Source organism: Adelges cooleyi, unplaced genomic scaffold (assembly GCF_023614345.1).
Source record: "Adelges cooleyi isolate 19-005CV unplaced genomic scaffold, UGA_ACOO_1.1 ACOO_flye_CR_arks_rails_tigmint_CR_PRNA_9, whole genome shotgun sequence".
Taxonomy (NCBI): domain Eukaryota; kingdom Metazoa; phylum Arthropoda; class Insecta; order Hemiptera; family Adelgidae; genus Adelges; species Adelges cooleyi.
The window spans coordinates 9,951,233-9,971,339 of NW_026096579.1; the positions used below are offsets into that span (position 1 = coordinate 9,951,233).

The 20,107-nt window shown below is 31.5% G+C and overlaps 2 protein-coding genes across 3 annotated transcripts in view; both read left to right on the forward strand.

Annotated features, from left to right (window-relative positions):
- Nucleotides 1–20,107, forward strand: part of LOC126846382 (B-cell receptor CD22-like) — a 51,415-nt gene that overhangs the window by 24,355 nt on the left and 6,953 nt on the right. For both annotated transcript variants that reach the window (XR_007686878.1, XM_050585739.1), the window contains exons 2-4: nucleotides 15,898–16,106; nucleotides 16,348–16,483; nucleotides 17,326–17,459. Coding sequence is in view for 1 of the 2 variants with exons in the window: in XM_050585739.1 (XP_050441696.1) it covers nucleotides 15,898–16,106; nucleotides 16,348–16,483; nucleotides 17,326–17,459 (479 nt within the window). In the remaining variant the exon portion in view is untranslated. The remainder of the gene's footprint in view (nucleotides 1–15,897; nucleotides 16,107–16,347; nucleotides 16,484–17,325; nucleotides 17,460–20,107) is intronic.
- Nucleotides 5,372–6,425, forward strand: LOC126846383 (protein YIPF7-like). Its single transcript, XM_050585740.1, has one exon. It carries the CDS (start codon nucleotides 5,556–5,558, stop codon nucleotides 6,231–6,233), a length of 678 nt encoding a protein of 225 aa, XP_050441697.1. The 5' UTR covers nucleotides 5,372–5,555; the 3' UTR covers nucleotides 6,234–6,425.

Genomic DNA, 20,107 nt, shown 5'->3' on the forward strand with positions numbered 1-20,107 from the left:
ATAATTCTATTTCGAGTGACAACTTTTTCATAACGTCATCGGGTTTGATCCTAAGAAGACACTCGAGAAAAGGCAATTTCCTTTAAAAGTCTTATTTAAATCTTTTCAAAGTTTGCAAAGAACAGTGACTTTAAAAAACAAAAAGTTTAAACGTCTTTGTATTTAAACCTTTATTGTACGGTTATGTGCTTATATTGTAGTTTGGGTTAAGGTTTAGGATAACTTAATAATCAATAATGGCCCCGTCCAATTTAAACACTCAGTAAATTTTTCAAGTAGACATTTATAAATTCAAACCAGTTTGTCCTTCCAACAAATTAAACAACACTCTTGTTTTTATAGACCTCTGTCTTCTCCTCTTCCATTTTACGAATTTCTGTGACAGTTTTTATCTAGTCCACCTCTGCTAATAACTGTCACAATAATAACAAGCCTTTATGGCAAACGATTATTAAAAATACTTAAATTTAAACAATTTTTTTCAATTATTATTCCAGCTTCGATGCACATCATCCCACCCAAAAAGGGTGGACGACTCATCCGTTTTTAAAACTCAATAAACAACTATTTATAACTCTCTTTTCCTCCATCTCTCGTCCTTTGCTTTCTCTCTTTAATATATGTATTATGCTCTGTGTAAAAGGACGCTTGTTTATCAGATGCACGGGATTCGTATTCATCCGGCTACACATACAGCTGTGTGTTAGATTCCTTTTGTGCGTATCAGTCAGTGTCCGGCCAAGGGTAGGCTGTGGCGAAATAACGGGTGAACGCTCTTTTACTGTTGTCGGATTTCTGTGTGTGTATATTATTATTCTTATTATTATTATCATTCCGGGCAACGGCCGATCGGTGGGTTTCAAGTGGCTCACTCTCGGCTGCCGCTGATTAATCGCTTCCCTATATTCCTACAGAGGAGCACACATGGCTGATTAATAGATTTCCATTAGACTCTCCTCAATGGACGTTACAAAACGCAAAAGATTTGTTTGCGCAAATATAAATCGCGTATGTGTACGTATAAAATATAAATGGCTCGTCTGGCAATAATAATTAAACTCACTGCCGAGAAAACCCTTTGAAATTAATACGGCTTTGTACGGCTTCGATCAACAACGAGTGATATATACACTTGTCTTTATACAATTTTCTACTCGACCGTGCTCCCAAAACGTATTACATATAATAATATTACAATACATCAGTCGTCGGGTACTCTGTGCGTCAGACCGACTGCACAGTCCATAATATATTGGATAATAATATTCTTAAACGGTTAATATTCATCAACATATTATGGTCTGGTATTTAGCTTCTAACTGAGAAAACAAGGCCACGATAACATTTTTTATAAATGAACTGCTTCCTTTTCGCAACTGCGTCTTTCTCCGATTCGAGAAAGATTTGACAAGATTCAAATCACTTTTATCTAAATCAGGGGAGAGAGAGGAGGAAATGAACAACACAACCTTGTTATAGGTTTTTATATATTGTACTTTAAGACATATTCATGGTTAAATGTTTTATCTTCAAGGAAAAAAACTACTTTTTCAATTTTCATCTCATCGTAGACTTATTTGTTTCATTTTATTTATTTCTTACGCCATCAAGCCGGCATTTTGTTTGACATAAAATTATAAACTTTATAGTTTTGTATTTGGTTTTAAAATGATAGTGCTCAGATTAACGAAACATGCCTGGTTGGAAAACTTGATCGGCCACTCTTTACTTTATTTCCGTTTGTACAAACTATCACTTAACAGTTAACAGCTATCACTACCTCTTTTTTTTGTGTATATCAACAAAAGTGTATGTGATCTTTCTCATACTCTATTTGTTTAGCTTTCTCTATCTGATGAACGTCTAACCTAGTGTACTTCTTGGAAATCTCATAATGTACCTCTTGATCTACCATCTATACTCAATTCTAACGTGAGATTATCATTAAAATAATTGTTTTATTTATCCTAGAGGATGGCTTAGTAGTTTGATTTTATTTATATATTATCACCTTTAAAAATGTATTTTGTTTTAATAGTTGAAATAAATTGCTATACAAAATTAAAAACATATTTAACCACTAAAATGGACCTGTTTTCGAATAAGAATTGTAGTAATTTTATCGTCACGACAATTTGAAATTATATACATTAGGAACACGGGTAGCGACAGCTTCGGAAAAGAAATATTTTGAAAAATGCAATGTAAAAAAGTGTCAAAAGAAAGTAAATGTTCGCGACGGAAATTGGTTTTTCTGTAGTCGCCTATTTCATTTGTTACGACAGTAGCTCGACTTAATTTTTTTTCACGGACAGAAGACTCAACAACACTTAAATGTTGTGGAAAAAATATAAAAAAATAAACAACAACTAAACAGTTGTCTAACTTGTCTTGAACAATCAGGTTGTAGCGTAGAAAAGAAAATGTATTGGACAACCGAAGAAAATAATTAAAATAGACGAGAGCTTATAATAGTTGCCAAAGAGAAAAAACAAAATCGAGAACACCTCTTCTACAATAGTTAAAGGGTTGTTGGTAGTTTATTGTTCAAGGGGAAAACGTTTTAAATAGCCACCCTTATCGTATTACCCTAAAACGCTTTTAACTTGAAAAATTATTATTCAAAACTTGGGATCATGTTGTTGTTGTTTTCATTAGAACACTTTGCTATAAACAACATCGTTAAACGTCGTTAGGTTGTAATTAAAAAAATAAAAAAACCAAGGCCGATAGAATATATTTTATTATGCAAATTTGTAGACATTTTGGGTTACTCACTTTTACAATTAAATTCAATATCGCTGATAAATATTATAAAATGATCAAAACCATTGAAACGCTTTCTTGCATCCTTTTGGATCTCATTAAATTATTTGTTCAATTTTTTATTCACGACAACATCGTTGTAGATCTAAAAATTGGCAACAGATAAGATGTGTGTCAACCTCCCTCAAAATTAATGCAACGAAACCGATGAAATCTTCTTTCCGAGCTTTAGGGACCACGCCCAAAAAAAAAAAAAAAATACCGATGACAAAATGACGGATCGGTCTTAACTCTAGCCAGCCACCTTTTTTTTTTTTTTAAATAAAATTGGAATAATGGAATTGGGCCAAGTTTGTCTGGTAAAGAAGGCAAAGCTTCAATACAAAGTGGCAGGCAACAGGAATGTGGAAAACGATTTATCAAGTGTATCAATAATTGATTAGGTCGACCCGCTTCGCCTTATCAATATGATTCGAAAAATCAAAGCTGGGTAAAGTTAACAGTCATAATAATTTTCGGCAAATTATTCTTTAATTTAAAAAGTTTTTTTTAGATAATATGTACTTTAGCATGTACTTTAGTACATTTATGTACTTAAGCGTTAAAATTGTAAAAGTTAATAGAGCTCTGGAAACGATATTGTTTAATAAAAACTACAAATTTGCGATTATTTTAAGAAATAAATAAGTTTTTTTATATCTTTGGCGGATATAAAATAGCTCGATGGATATTTTCTGGCAAAAAAATTCACACTAAATTGGCTCGAAAAAAGTGCATTCAATTTTTGATTTTACACACCGGTTGGCCGCACAACGCACTAATGATTGAACACATTTTCATTCCTTCACTGAACGCTTTCTGCGCCGTGCAAATGTAACGAACCGACAAACATTATAATATATTTTAATGTGATTTCATTTTTGTTGCTAACAAGCGGCAACTTGTGTTTTTGCGGTATTGGCCGTTTTATTCGGTTCCCCCGTGAGAATAAATAATAAAGCTACCTACCTACGTTTTTCGCCGTAAAAAGGAAACGTTTTTGGCAACAATTTAGGTGTTCACGACGCTTTCAAAAGCGCGTCCAATATGTTACCAAATGTAAAAAATGTATAATATTATATTATAAGATGTACATTTTTACTATCGTTTCGCATATAAATAATCCATCGTAACATTATTACACAACACTATATTTTTACTTGTCGGTGAAAATTGTAATTATTATTATTTGAGTTTTTATTCAATCGAAATTTGTTTCAAGTATAATTATTTTAAACTACAATGCCCGGGTTCGTGTAATATACGAATAGTGACGAGGTAAGGTCGGAGGTTACATTTAATTAGGTGTTTGTTTGTTTTTTTTTGTACCAGGACTTAAATCTCTGTGTCATTTGTATAGAAAATTAAAAAAATTGCCTTCATAAAACAAATGTGATTAATTTTTCAAAGCGTTTTGTATTTTAGCGTTGATGCTTATACAATCTGTACAGATTTTTTTTTCATAACCAGTATATTTTCACATTTCTATTCACAATACCTAGAAAATCAAACAGTGGTTCGCTTAAGGGGCAGACCTCCCAGTAGAGAAAACTTCATTAAAGTTAAAATAATTTATACGTTTTAGTTTATCAGCTGAAAATTTAAATATATAGTTTTACTGTAGCTCGTTAATTACGGCAAGCAATTATTTACTCAAGAAATAAAAATAGGTATCTTTTTAATAAGTTTTCAAAAGTAATTAAACAATGAGCGTAATACACGAAAAAATATACACCCGTGCAAAGTTGTGGAAATACGCTTTTTTTAGTTTTTACAATGAATATCCGAGTCTTAAAACAATAGAAACTATAAATATTCCGTATAGCGAATGTTTTCAAATTTAAATAAAAAATATAATAAATTACGATGTTAACAAAATATTAAAAAATATATATGAAAACAAATTGTTGAGTACATGTGGGCAACATTAACTGAATAGGATACAGATGGAATGATGAAAAATATAAGAAATTATAAAACTTTTTAATGACTTTTATTAAAATATATATTTGCTTCTTTGGTTACATTAGGTGTTATAGGTGTTAAAAAGTAAATAATACTTTTATCTAGACTCTAACCGATGATTTAGTTTTTTATAAATGTTCTTTATATGTCAGTTAAATAAAACTCAATCCTGTGAACGCGATAATAAATTATGATTCAAAAGCGATAATTAGTTTAAATCAAATTACGAAAAACTTACAATCCAATGTCGTCCTTCTAGTCACGCTGCATCTCTTCTTTTCGCTTACTTTTAATAATATTTTACTTGTTGCGATTCTCTAAGGCACTATGATCAAATATGGGAATTTTAATAGTCATTAACAAATAACTATTTGGAAAAAATTTACTATTTCAAGTATTATTTAGACAAAAAAATAATAGAAAATTTGTCTGGACTAGGGTCAGATATCTACTGTCTTGTATTAAAATTTGGTTGTACAACTGAAATCGCGTCAGCCGACCAACCATATAGATCTGGTATTTTTTTTCCAGGCGTTGGTCACACTGTCAGAGCGCGTTACGGCTGATAAAAATGGCGTAATCACCTAATCGGCGGCCGGCAATCGGCACCGTTAACAGCTGTCCGCTGTCGTTAGATGTTTAAAGTAAATAATAAGACATAAACTTAGAGGTACAGTGAACTTTTTCCTTCGCCAACTTTAGCGCTATTTACTATTATTATTGTTATTACTAATTGATCAAAGAGTTTTTTTTTTAAATTTCTACACGTTTAAATCACTTTGGAAATGGTCAATTTGGAGTTTATGAACGTCACTCCGACGAACCATGACGAAGTTGTTCCGGTACTGGAACCGTATGTCGACGGAATTCTGTCCATACGGAGCGAACAAGCACAAGCACAATCGGTCGACAATGATAATTATTACAACGACGGTTTCGCGGACGCCGAAGAACCGCCTTTGTTGGAAGAGCTCGGCGTCGACGTGGACAAGATTTGTGCGCGCTTGCTCCGCTCGTTGGACCCGACCGGTAAGCGCGAAGCGATTTTGGCCGACTTTGATCCGGTCGGGCCCGTAGCCGTGTACGTGGCGTACACGGCGCTGGTGTTCGTAGCCCGCGGCAAGTTCGTGTTCGGCCACGTTTACGGCCTGTCCGTGTTGACGGCCCTCGGCGTGTACGGCCTGCTGTGGGCCTTGACCGGTTCGTCCAGAGTAACCGTGACCGCCGTTTTTACCGTGCTGGGCTACTCGTTCGCGCCGTCCGTGCTCGTCGCCCTGGCCGCCGTGTTCGTCCGCCTGGACAACGTTTTCGGCGCGCTGGTCGTTTTGGCGGCCGTCCTGTGGTCCGGTTCGAACGCGTCCGCCGAATTTGTCGCCACGTACGGCAACGTCGACCAGAAACACCTGATCACTTATCCGTGTGCCGTCGCTTACTGTCTCCACTTGTTACTGGTGTTGTTCTAAATCGTTTACTCGCACATCATTTTATTATTAATATTATTTTTTATTTCGTATGACAACGACCGTTGATGTTTTTTTAATTTAATTTAATTATTTTTTATACAAATCATAAATATATATTTTTTATTACGAAACGCAGTTTTTGACTTTTTATTGCACTTTTTTTATACGATATTTAAATATTAAATCAGATTATTGTACTAATGTGATTAGAACAATAAAATATTGAATATTGGTGCAAAAAAACCGTATTTTTGAACACTTATATTATTATTTTATGATTTATTAAACAAATTAAAAAAAAATATATTTCTAAATAAAATATTTACAGATAAATATAATTGACCTTTTTTTTTTTTAATTATTATTTAATTTTAAAAACAAAATTTATATTTATATTAATAACTACATCTAATCATGGTTACTTTGTTGTAATAGATTATGTAGTATGTTCGTCAAAGCTGTAAAGCCTGTAATGAACTAAAAATACCTGATATTTGTAAAACGCGAAACAAATCTAGAACGACGAACAATGATAAATGTTTTTAATTTGAACGTTACAAATTACATAAGTAATTCAATTAAAGTAATTAAAATACTACTGATCTCTGAATGCGTGTGTCTTTTTCTTTTGTAGCTAGGAAAATTTGCAACTAATCTTTTCTCGACATCAAACCTATCTCATTAACGTGACGTGATCTCTTGAAGTTTGAACTATTTTTAGTATCGTTCATATTTTGTTTAGTGCTGGCTTGTCGATTAAACATAACGTTATTCTTATGTTACTACAAATTCTTATGAATTGACATGTGAATTGGCTAGATCTAAATGGTAGGTATAATTTATAGTCTATATTTATGGGTTAATAACAAGTGGAATTAGGTACAATTTGCATTGTTATGGCTTAGGCGCGATTTCGCATTGTGTGTTTAATGTTCCGTGATCGTCTCTTTTGGATGGTTAAACTTTCTTTGGCTTTTATCATTTTTTCTGAGCTTTGTTCGTTCTAATTTTCCAGCGCTTAATACGGCACACAGTCATTAACTGTGCATCACAAACTACATACAACAACTGAAATGATTAAGTCATAAGTAAATACTAAAGGACAAGACGGGTACGGTACAAACGGATTCGTTTTTGACCAAATTGGACCTTTCCCGTCAGTCAGATGTTGTTATTTGGTTGAAAATATCAGTGTCTGCCTGTGTTTTTTTAGCCCTTTAAAGAGGAAAACTTATTATTATTGTTTTCAACATTAAATACGGGCCTACGATAGCCTGCAGCCGTCTAAATGGAAAACTCCAACGAGACAGAAGACTATGGCGACGACGGTGATTATCATAATACTCATTAATAAGTTTCTGAGCAAGCGCCGGTGTCGTTATTACTGTATATATTTTATCCTTTTAACTATTTGTATACATTGTAAACACACGAAATACTCGACACGACGTTGTTTTTAATTAAATCTCCATTAAATTTGTATTTCTAACAAAATATTCGATAACTTATTTTATCTTTGCCAACGGTAGTTCAAAGTACTCTTTTTCAGGATATCGAGTGCGTTACTAATATATATATATATATATATATATATATATATATGTATATATAATTTAATGAAAATACATTAAATGGTACCTATAATTTTCATTATATATATTATATTATGTTGAAAATCTGCTCGATTCGCATAATAATATTTAATAACAATTTGATATTCTTAGCTGACTGGCATATTTTAATTCGACGTTTCTCTTCTGAATAATGTTTATTAAGTTTCTATTCGTTGCTCTTACTATAATAACATCAAAAATCCAAATAAAAGATGTTATTCGGCACAAACGTTCTGTAGTTGATAAGTATATTTAGCAAACATATTTGAACCCTCTAAATGGTATAATGAAGTCGGCAAAATTGTGCCGACAATAGTTAGATTTCATTACAAATGACATAAAATACTAAAACCGAATTTACTGTCATATATAGCAGTTATTCAATATCGATTAACGGTTAACGAATTTTAAATTACCTTGGCTTTGACAAATAATTTTCCAACAGTTTTTGGCTAAAGTTATAATTAAAAAAATTAAGTGATGTGTGATGGAGTAGGTACATTTTCTATAATTGCAGTTATATTTAATTTTGACTTTTGTTAATATTGGTAGCTTTGTTAGTATGTTGTAGATATTTAATGATTGTTAAGGCAAACTGCATTAAATAAAATGTGTATTTGCTGTAAAATAATCTGTTATTTGAAATAAATATTTATTTGGTTTTATTGTTTTAAATTTTATGTAAATAACACTTTTTATTTCGATTATTATTGACATTTTTATTTAAATAAAAAATTATTCGAACAATTTCTAAACTTATCTCGAATCGTGAACACATTTTTTTATAACTAATGAATAACCAAATACAATAAATGTGTGTATCCATTACATTATTTTTGGTTCAACCTGCAAAATTTATTGCATTCAAACTGCATATATTAAATGAGCATTTGTGCAAGCAAATTTTTCCAATATATAGTGCGCCATACAGGATTTTGGCAATCATTCAATAAGTTTATTACTTACTTCAACAAATGTCCCCATTTTTCCGCAGGGGGGGGGGGAATAAGATGGCACTGCTTTACTCGGTTCGGTAAAAAGCATAAATAAATAAAACAGTAAAAACTCGGTCGTGTAAGAAATATACGCATCGGTTTCAATTGTCATAGTGAAAATTTGTCTTTTAAAGTATTATAGTACTTACTTTTGAAAATTACACGGTTATTGTACATTTCGCGGAAGGTAAATAATGGACCCACTTTGTGTACCTATTATGTTCCATACAAATAATATAGCACTTGCAATTTGGATATTTGCTCGTGTGTGCATCAAGATAGTTATAAAACAACATAAGAATATGACTTTATTAGACAAAACTAAAAATCGGCCTTTATTGATAAACCTGTAAATAAGTATCAGAGTAGATACGTTAAGGGTTGTCCACAATATAATAAAAATAGTTTTCGGATAATTGTTGTCTATTGATTTATTCTCACATGGCAATTTAGAAATTTACCTCATTCAAAGTGTGTAATTCCCCTCCTTTTTTTTGGTTATTAATTGTTTTTATAAAAAGTACGTTTTCTGATCTATAGACAATACACATGCTACACGCGGTGGGCAGTTCAGTGGTTAAGGTGATATATCGTGGGTTCAAAATAAAAGTAATATAATAAATAAATGAACGACTAACAGGTTTAGTAATGTTACACCATTGATGTAAACACCAATAACAACACACGTGATGCATTATGTATACTTAAACCGATTGGAAAAGCTGGCGAACTTACACGCTTCCACTTTTTTTGGGGGGGGATTAAACGGTATCTAATTATAATAGTATTATAGTTATTTATACGTGTAATATATATTTAGATAATATGATATTATTTTCTCAATAGCTTTTTTAACGAATACAAAATTAAAGTATTTTAATTACACCGGTATGCCATATTTTAAGAAACTTAATTTGTTGCATAAAATCAAACACCAAATTCTAAATAAATAAATAATGAAATATTATAATTGGTTTGTGTTGACAACCGATTTTCATTGAAAAAATTCAGTTTTTTTTTTGTAATTAAATAAAAAATTATGTTTTGAGCATTTTTCAACATCAAACGAAATTTGTTTAAAAAAAAATTAAAAAATTCGTTTCCAACAGGATCTAGTAAAATAGCCAACAATTAAAATAAATATAATAAGAATATAATAATAATAATAATAATAATATTAAGTAGGTTACTACAATGACTATTTGCATGAAATATTCTAATATTAGGTGTGAAGAAAATAAGGTTAATATAAATTATACTTTACCCAACCGTTACAACCGAAGTTAGTGCTTACCTGTACTCCGGTAATAACCATACAACGCCGTCAAGCAAAGTTTCTGTTCGTCGGAATAAGTTCACAAACTTTTACCGGGTTTGACATACTTTTACAGCAAAATTCTACACCTCGTCGAAATCCGTTTATTTCCAACCGAATGGTTACCGATTGTTATTATGTTTGTATATTTTTTCTATATTGTATAAAAAGAAAAACAAGTTTTTTAGAAAAAAAAGATAGCAAGTAGGTCTCACTAGGTATGACGTTTTTGACAGAAACCGCCGGCGCACATAATATTTAATTCGAGCTTAAGAAAACAAAAAAAAAAAACAAAAAATATATACATTATTCGATGTCATAAATCATCCGTCGGCTGTAGCTAATTGAGAAAACGTCAACTCATCACCGCAGAGACTCTTAGCGTTGGCTTTCCATCGTTGTTTTATAATATTTTCACATAAACAAACTAACAAGAGCGCGCAAAAAGGTCTTCCAATCTGTCAATATTCAGGTCGAAGTTAATTTGATTTTTTTCACAATACGCTGTAAACCTTATTATACTTAATTCAAAGGGTTTTTATATTTATGTACACACCGATATCTATATTATATTAAACAAACAGTTAATTTTTAGCAATTTTTGAGTCGAAACTTCTTTTTTCGCACTGACCTTAAACATAGGCGGACTTAGGGGCGAGCGCAGGGAGCGTTAACATTTTGTCATTAATTTTTCATACAAATATCAAGTACAATATAATGAAATATTTTATAAAAACACATTGGAAATAGAATTATAAAATTTTATAAAAATCACTTATATACTTTTGGTTATCACCACTTGATAATTTCATCATGTGAGTAATATTGAAATATGAGCAGATTTCTTTAAAAAAAGTTTTTCATCATTTATTTTGCTGTGACAATTCTTACAATTGTTTATTTAGTTTTCTGTTCACAATAATTGTAACTCGAATATTATAACGTTTAAATTATAAAGCAAAAAGTAATTTTTTGATAATGCTCAAATATTTGTTAGAGCAATTTGTAACGTTCTATAAGTTAAACTTTTTTCTGTTGATTAATATTATTATGTGAATACATCGAAACACAATACTCATTATGAACATTATGTCGTTATGTCATTTATATGAAAATGGCAAAATCTAATCATAAATCTATACCATATTTAATGCATACCAATCACACACATTTAACGTTACTTACAACGGTTGCCGAGGCGATTCTTATACCTCGACTCGATTTTAATGTAGATGTAAAATATAGTTTACACCGTCTGGCGTCAAGTGCATAATCCAGTATACAGGGTTATCCACTAAACGAAACACACTGGTTGTCTTTGAAAATAATTACAATTTTGTAGTTTTTCCTTACCTCCATTTACTCATTTACCTACCCGTTAGCATTGAGTCGTGTGTTGTATTTTATATTTTTGTTTTTTGGGATGAAAATTTATATTGAACCATAACTAAGTGTTTATATAGTTTAATAATATGACAATAATATATCGCATTATATCATATTAAGCATGTTAAACTATTTCATCGTGGCAGTAAATGATAAAAACCTAACCTAATTTTTTACAATATTTTCTCAAAGAATTTTCGAGATATTTTAGTTACCTAATGTTATTAAACAATATTGCATTTTTTTATTTTTGGTAAGTTTAAGAGTTCTATTCATTTTTTGGAACTTAGTCGTTATATTTCGTTTACATATTTGCATTTAAGTTTAATTAAAAATAATTTCCAAAAGAAATTCCTCTTTGGAACAGTTATATTTTAAGTTATTAAAAATTAAAAAAAAAATTATTTTAAACTATTTATCGACCAGTTGAAATTGTTAGTAAAAATATGTTTAACAATTTAAAAAAACTTTTCGAAAGTATAAAAAACTAAAATTTGAATTATTCTTAAAGAAAATAAGTGTCTTTGTTAAATGGATCACCCTGTAGTTGTAATACTAAAATTTAGTGTTTATTAAGGAGAGTTTGATTATTCCTTCCGGTAATACTTAAGCATGCCATTAAGATTATACTTAAGAGCACAACGGATGCAAAAGGTAAAATAAAATGCACAAGTGCTTGTATAGAATATTGTAGTTTTTTCATATTAAAAAAGTTAACTCTCACAAAATGGCACGGTGATGTTAAGTGCAAAAAGGTAGTTGCTTTGGTGCAGCTACAAATAAGTGAAAAATGAAAATTAATATGATATTATTAACAAGCATTGTGGAGCAAAGTTTAAAATTTAAATTAAATCGGACAATTTTATAGCAAGATGAAATAAATTGGAAAAGGTGGAAGTAAACTAAAATATTTGACTGAAAAACAACCTAACCTAATCTAACCTTATATACACATATTATTTTATGGCTCTTGACCATAGATACTAATATGATGGAATCACTCGTTTATATTTATATGATGGATAAGTGGGTGCTTAGGCTCTGCATATTCTATGTATTTAAATTTAAATGTAAATGAATGATGTTTTTTTGAGCAAGGATGTTGTTTATCAATTTAACACTTTAGTTTATTAGAATTTTTGTTTTATAACATCAAATAATAAAAATGTATGCAATATTACAATTTACAGGTATTTTATACAAGAGTTATACGCTTTGCTTGTTCTGCAAATGTGTCATATCTTTTTCTATTTATAATATTGGCAAATCTGTAATTCTGTCCGGTCTCATTGAAACCCTAAGCCAAATCTATATTTTTCTTAAAGCAGTAAACGATCGTTCACAAGATGCAGACCTAATGGGGAGAGTGATAGCCATATGAAATTGATAAATAATACTGAATAATAAGTACTGTTATCTACTCTCCGAAAAGCTTTTGGTTTTTTTAATATTAAACATTTTTATATGCAGAAGGGTTTTAGTACATAAACAGGAAAAATACAACATGAGTTTCACGGTGGCTCAACAAAAGTCACGCCAAAGTGTTTTTAATGCAATAACCATTACTTGATAAGAATAACAAGGGATTTGGTTGAGGATTCAGAGTTTATTTTATGAAGATGCTATCCTTTTCGTTTTAAATTAAAATAAATCTTTTCGGGTATCTTTAATGTCGCGGTTATCATACTAGTCACTCCCTATGATGATATCTTATTTGCGAAATAATCATTTATAATAAATAATGAGAAACATTTCAATTTCATAACGTCACATATACCGCGAATGATTTTTTTTCTTTTTATATTTTAGATGAAAATTAACTGTAACGACAGACAGTTGCATTGCAAATTTTATTTATATTTTTAAATTAGATGGTCTTTAAAGAAGGAGGTCATCATATTCAACTAGTTACAAGTGTTTGCATCGAAGCGTTTGATTGCGGTGAAACCGCTTTCAGATTTAATAACTGTCTTGACACAAATTTGCTAACTATGCTGCATTTGGTCAGTGAAAAAAAAAATGTGTTGTTCCCGCGTGAGCTTTATTGGAAATTGTTTAAAACGTAAGCAACGCGGACTGGGATTCAATTATAATAATTGTCACTTACGACCGATGCGTTTTACACCAGACGTGGCAAACGTGTACAATACTACACAAGGCAAACCGTTTTATAAAGTATAATCCTTATGTGGGTCGTTTCATCTAAATTACATGAATCCAGTGTACACGGTGGTGTATATTGACGTGCACGCGTTTGTTTTGCTAACAACTATTTGTAGTGGAAATGTCGCCAGGCGCCTTTGGATTTAGCAAAGAATTCGCCACAACTCGACTGTATACATATATAACATTAAATAATTGTGAAATCCGTTTTCTCCAAAGTTGAAATCCGTCTTGTTTTACCGCGTCGGGTTTGCCAAGTAAACCGAAAAAATAAAACAACAATAACAATAAGTGGAACGGCTGCAATAAATAAATACAAACAAAATTAAAGTAGTGCGAAACAACGACGGAAAACCGCGCAGAGGTTATATTAGATTCCATTTTTGGATCTACTCGAATTGGCAACTTTAAGTACATGCACGGTGGAACCGATGTACGTAGAATCGGGCAAAGTTCCAAAAAAAAAAAAAATAATAATAATAATGATAAAAAAAAACCCCTTAGAGTACCGTCATCGCATATTTGTAAACGCTCTCGGAACACATGCAAAAAAAAATATGTGTGTGTGCCTTCTTTGACCTTTTGCATATTTTTCAACCGCCACGCACGCCATTGTAAAATAACATAAAAAAAATATGCCTGTTTAAAAAGAACACCCATTATTTATCTGGCTTGCTTTAAATATCATAAAAAAACACACAAGCAATCATACCGCGTTGTAAGTATGTGCAGTGTAGAGCAATAATTAGTGCTCATGTTATTATTAGCGTTCATTATGTATTGTGGTTGGATGCTGCTCGATGATACCGAAAACAAATTAACGCCAACCTTAACCGCAGACGGTTAGGCTAGTCACCCGAGCATCCTCCCACCCAAAAACAAAAATAAAAACAGAAAAAAATGATAATTTTAAGTATCTTTGGACCATCTACACGCTTGTTGTAGAGTAGAACTTAGAAGATAATTAAATAAAAGACAATTTTGAAATTTCCATTTTAAAAGAATTAAACAATGTTTTTGGTAAAATAAAATAAACGATTCAAACTGCAAATTTCATAATTGTTCAAATGAGTTTTTATTAAGTTCTGTTGACAATAACTTTTTTTACATAAAGTAAGCTTAACTCATAAAAGACGAGTTGGAGAGATTTTTGTTTATGAAACAAATAAGTTTTACATACGTTACCTTTAAGTTCTCTTTATAATACTTAGGCAATCTTGGTTAGAACTTTTCGATTTTAAATACAATTAAATATTATATACGTGCTACTAACGTTTAAGTCCTAAAATATATATTTTTTCGTACCAAATTAATGTCACAGAAACGTAATACAACTTAAGTTAACCATGTTGTTTATCCATTATATTATATTGTACACTTTATATTTGTATACATATGGATATTTTCATTCTCCTTTAAATTCGTTTTCTCAAATGACAATATTTTGTTTAAAAAAAAGAAATATATCTTATTTAGAAAAAAAATTCTATTGTTGAAAATGTATTACCTCAAACTTTTAATTAATTTAAAATAAAAAGATCTTTGGTTTAGTGTAATTGATTAGGTCGAATACAACATATAAATATACAATTGCTTTTATAAATTAACATACAGACACAGTATATCCACTATACAGAATAATACACATATATTATTTTATATATACAATATACATACACAAATCCCGTGGCGACATTAAGCGTTTCCCAAAAAATAAAATAAATGTCAACACAAAAATAAAAGTAGTACGAACGGTTACACTTTACCAGATAAACAAATGACTTAGGATTTAAGGATGATCGTCGGGAGCTTCAACTCGACACGCAGTGCGGATTGCTTATATCTCGTTTTTATTGAATTGCATAACGTTTATGTTTTATTTATTCATAGACGTTTGGATGTGTAGTAAAAAATAATAGCTTTAGTTTCATCTAAATGATAAGCGCGCACAGTAAAGAACCCATAATTCCAAAACATTGTTTCTGTAATTGTTCGAGCAAAACATGTCCTTTTTATCAATCATCATACGATATTTCTTATCGACAATGTCCCTAAACAATTATCCCAGAATTATCTATTTCCCCTTATCCCTACCTCATTCATCCACATTTATCACTATCCTGCTGCACCATCACCATTCCCATGCCATTTGTGTGACAAAACGTGTCTTTATGCCCGTGTTGTTGTTACAGGCGTGGTGACTTGTCTGAAAGATGTGTTCATCGAAGTGCCGATCGCCATCAAAGAAGGCAGCACGGCCGTTATGCGCTGTGAATACGACTTGGAACAGGAGACTTTGTACACGGTCAAATGGTACAAAGGGCGACAGGAGTTTTTCCGTTACGTGCCCAAAGAGTTGCCTCACACTCGGGTGTTTCCCTTGGCCACCATCAACGTGGACGTGAGTGTACCCGAACAAATTAAAATATATATTATAATATAACTATGTCCGTAAAGCTATTTTTTTAGTATTATTTTTAATTATTTTTTTTCTCGGAAGTAACCAAACGGAACGACCGATTACGATAACACTAAAAAAAAAAAAATGGCCGTCTGCCATTCGCACACGTTGAAAACATATACTCTTTATGCGGAAGTAGTTACTATAATTATGTCTTTTAAATATTTTTATTTACCATCAGGTCAGCGAATCCGGAGCCAACCAAGTGGTTCTGAGGCAAGTGACCGCCGATCTGGACGGCAAGTACAGGTGCGAGGTGAGCGCAGATGCGCCGACGTTCCATACGGAAATCGTAGCCGCGTGGATGCACGTTGTCCGTGAGTGACCGCAATAAAAATAATATGATATATATATAATATAGTAAAACCTTTAGAAATTACCCACGCGAAGTCATGAAAAAAAAAGTCCTATTCTTCGAGGACGATATCAATCACGAATACGTTTTATGGCACCCGTTCCTAATCTTACCTGAACATTTTACACGATTAACCCAATAGTTTATAACATTACCTTATAACCAGGTAAGGAGGTGTGATAAGAATGGGCACATCAGCCAAAACCTTGGCCTAGGTCACCCCGATGGGACGAATTTTGATCTCACTGACCCCTCGCCATAAAACATATTCATATTAAAAAAAAAAAAAATTCCTGATTTGTTTTTTGTGTAGTCACGATATTTTATTATCTATGTAGGTAACAGTAAAATTGATAGAAGTTCATTTCAGCGAAGCTTATGAACGCGATGACCATCATCGTTAAATGTTGTATTTTAATTTTTAATATAAAAATATTATTTACATTTTTAATTATTTTAAATTTCCACAATATAATAGAAATGTATAAATATTGACAGTGTATTCGATATCTTTACAACGGCAACAATTACATTACCTAATTGTTTTATTTGTTTGGCATTTAACTTGTGCTCGGTAAATCATTTTAAAATTCGAGATGGGTAGAAGCAAAATATAAAACACAAGAAGTTTTTTTTTAGTTTCGGAACTATTAAGTAAGGGGGGGGGGTTCCAAAAACTTTTTTTCGCCACTATTATTACTTAATAACCATTGAATCATTATTACTAGAAATATTTATGTACATTATTATGTTACATATTATATAGAAATTATTAGCTTTCTTACATTGATTTTTACGTTTTAGGAACAACTGACGGTAAACCAGAATTACAGCTGGAAAAATCGCAATACACAATCGGCGAAAAGTTACGAGCAAATTGTTCATCGCCGCCGTCGAATCCGCCAGCCAATATTACTTGGTTCATCAACGATAAAGAGGTGAATATAATCTAAGATTTTACCATCGTTAGGTTATGTATGATTTGTATAGTGCACTGGTAGTATCGCAAAAAAGAATAATAAACCAAGCACATTGTGGATCGAAGAGGTCATAGGTTTTCAGGAATTAATGTAACCGCAAGTAATGAAATTACTTTCAAATGAACGCTTTGATGCGAATCTGTAGATGGTAAAAGTATCAAATTTTCGATAAATATCATTGTAAAGGCAAACATGCGTTAAAAAATTAATTTAATTGTATTAAAGGGTTAATCGTCTGGAAAAAATACCCGAGGAATAAACGACCAATAAAAAATACACGAGGAAACCTACCCGTGATAAAAATGACTGAGAAAATGTTACTCTAGGCCCTAGGGAACCATATCCGTTATCTGTTACAGTCCGTACAGGATGATTGGTTAACTATGACCCGTTCAATATCTTACATATGCTATTAAGCTTTTCGAAAATATTTGTTTCTATATTTTTATAGTTGATAGTTCACAAAATTGTTATATATTATATTTTAAAAATATCTCTCCATCTCTTATGTGTAAAACCTTATGAGCTTGAGATTTTTAATCGGCTGGCCGATACTGTCGACACGCCAACCAGGGCTAAATACTGACTTTCGTTTCGTCAACACTATTATTATATTATCATTTGTCAATAATATAATTATTTATCAATATTTTCCGATTCCCTTGTGAGTTGAGATTTAAAGACGATTTCTATTTTTAACACAGCACAAGAGATAATGAAATATCATTTAATATTAAATAATTAATATAATATTGAATATAATTGTTATGTTTAATCATTTTTAGAAAATAGACGATTTATTTAAATACTCTACTCGTAAACAAATATTTACTCAAAAAACAAGAAATTAAGAATAAGTTTCTACCTTCACCCCTTCTGGGGCAAAGAGTTTGTGATATCATATTTTTGGTTTGTCAGAGTTTATATAAAATAAAACTATGTGTTAAGAATATTCCATATTAATTTGGAATTGATATGTACATTTTTGAGGGGGTTTTTTTTAGGGAAAGGGGTTAGCTTTTAAAAATGTTTTTTCCTAAAAAGTATCCAATGTTTAAAAGATATCGTGGGTCCAGAAACAAAAAAAAAAACACATTACTGTAATACTTTCTCAGCTCTGCATTGAAGCTAAAAAAGAATGTTTCCTTTTATAAACTTTCTCTCGGTCGCTTTATTATAATGCCCAGTAATTAAACAATAATATATAAGAGTCTTATCTCAAGCTCGTTTTAATATTTGCTTCCCCTTTGCCTGTCCGGTTAGCGGGCGTCTTTTTATACTGTGGCTACCTAACCCTCCTTCTTTTTAACCCTATCTTAAAACAACAATATATACATAAGGTCATGTTTGTATATATAAACATTGCAAACTTCTCGGATCGGTTAATTAATTAACAAAATAAGGACTTGTCTCTACCCGTTAATTGTTTTCTCGGCCTTGTGACATACAACAAAAGAATGGTATTTTAATTAAAACGTATTATGTTTATGTAAATTGGATGCTTTTCACCTCCGTCTCATTTACTTTTATAAAATAATACCGAAATGTATTAAATCTGTCGCTGGTCGGACGCGAAACAGTTTAAAACTTACTCATTGCGATAATTATTATTTTCAGACTTCAGTGAAAATAAATAACCATTTATGTTTTACAAAGGTTATTTAATAATATTTTGTAGTACAAAAGCGGCAACTTAATTTCAACGGACTTCTTAAATAACTCGGAGGTCGTATTATCAATAAAAGTTACAGTCTACTTAAAGCCTAACGGCTAAAATTATAAAACAAGGAACATGCTTTAGGCTGCTGGCTCCTGAATGGTGATTATTTCTGTTCTATAATCTCCTTGCGATTTATGACGATAGTTTACACGATCATTACATACAGAGTTGAACGGTTAATAGCTGACCAATAGTGTAGCACCCACAAAAACTACACCGAATAGTCCGAATACAAATTTAAAACTAGCAGATACAGTCTTAGAGCAGTATTTTTAGTTTTTCTTTTATTTCGATTGCTAAAATGAAATTTGTATACTTTTATGCTCGATCGTATTATTCAAATGAATCGTATGATAAGTTTGTATTTATATTGTATTTGTTGTTGCTGTATTGTCCTTGTTTGGGGCGAGTAAACAAATCTTTGTTCTCTACACAGAATTCGAGTTTCTGTTAGTATACATTTTCCCTGAACAACCAACGGCAAAACGCTGACCAAACAAATGTTGAGACCCGTCGAAAGGTTTGCTATCTCCTTCGGTTCAGAATATCTAGTCTGTTTGGAGAAATGAACAACCGTCGAGCACCTGTCTCTCCTTACCCACTCGACCACGATGTTTCACCATTTCATTGCGTTGTAATAAGATAATCAAATTGCTATGATCCCAAAGACCATAGCGTTTAACAAGATTATAATACTGTACTGTGCTTAATATATAATATAATTTAGTCATCAGCTTTTATCCTGCCCGTTTGTCATGGTCTCCTTTGAATCGATATTCATAATTCAAACGTGGTCCTACACTAGGATCAAAGTTGTGCGAATTTGAATTCGAATAAAACGTATACATATATATGTGTGTAGTATACGAAATAATGTTAAACAATG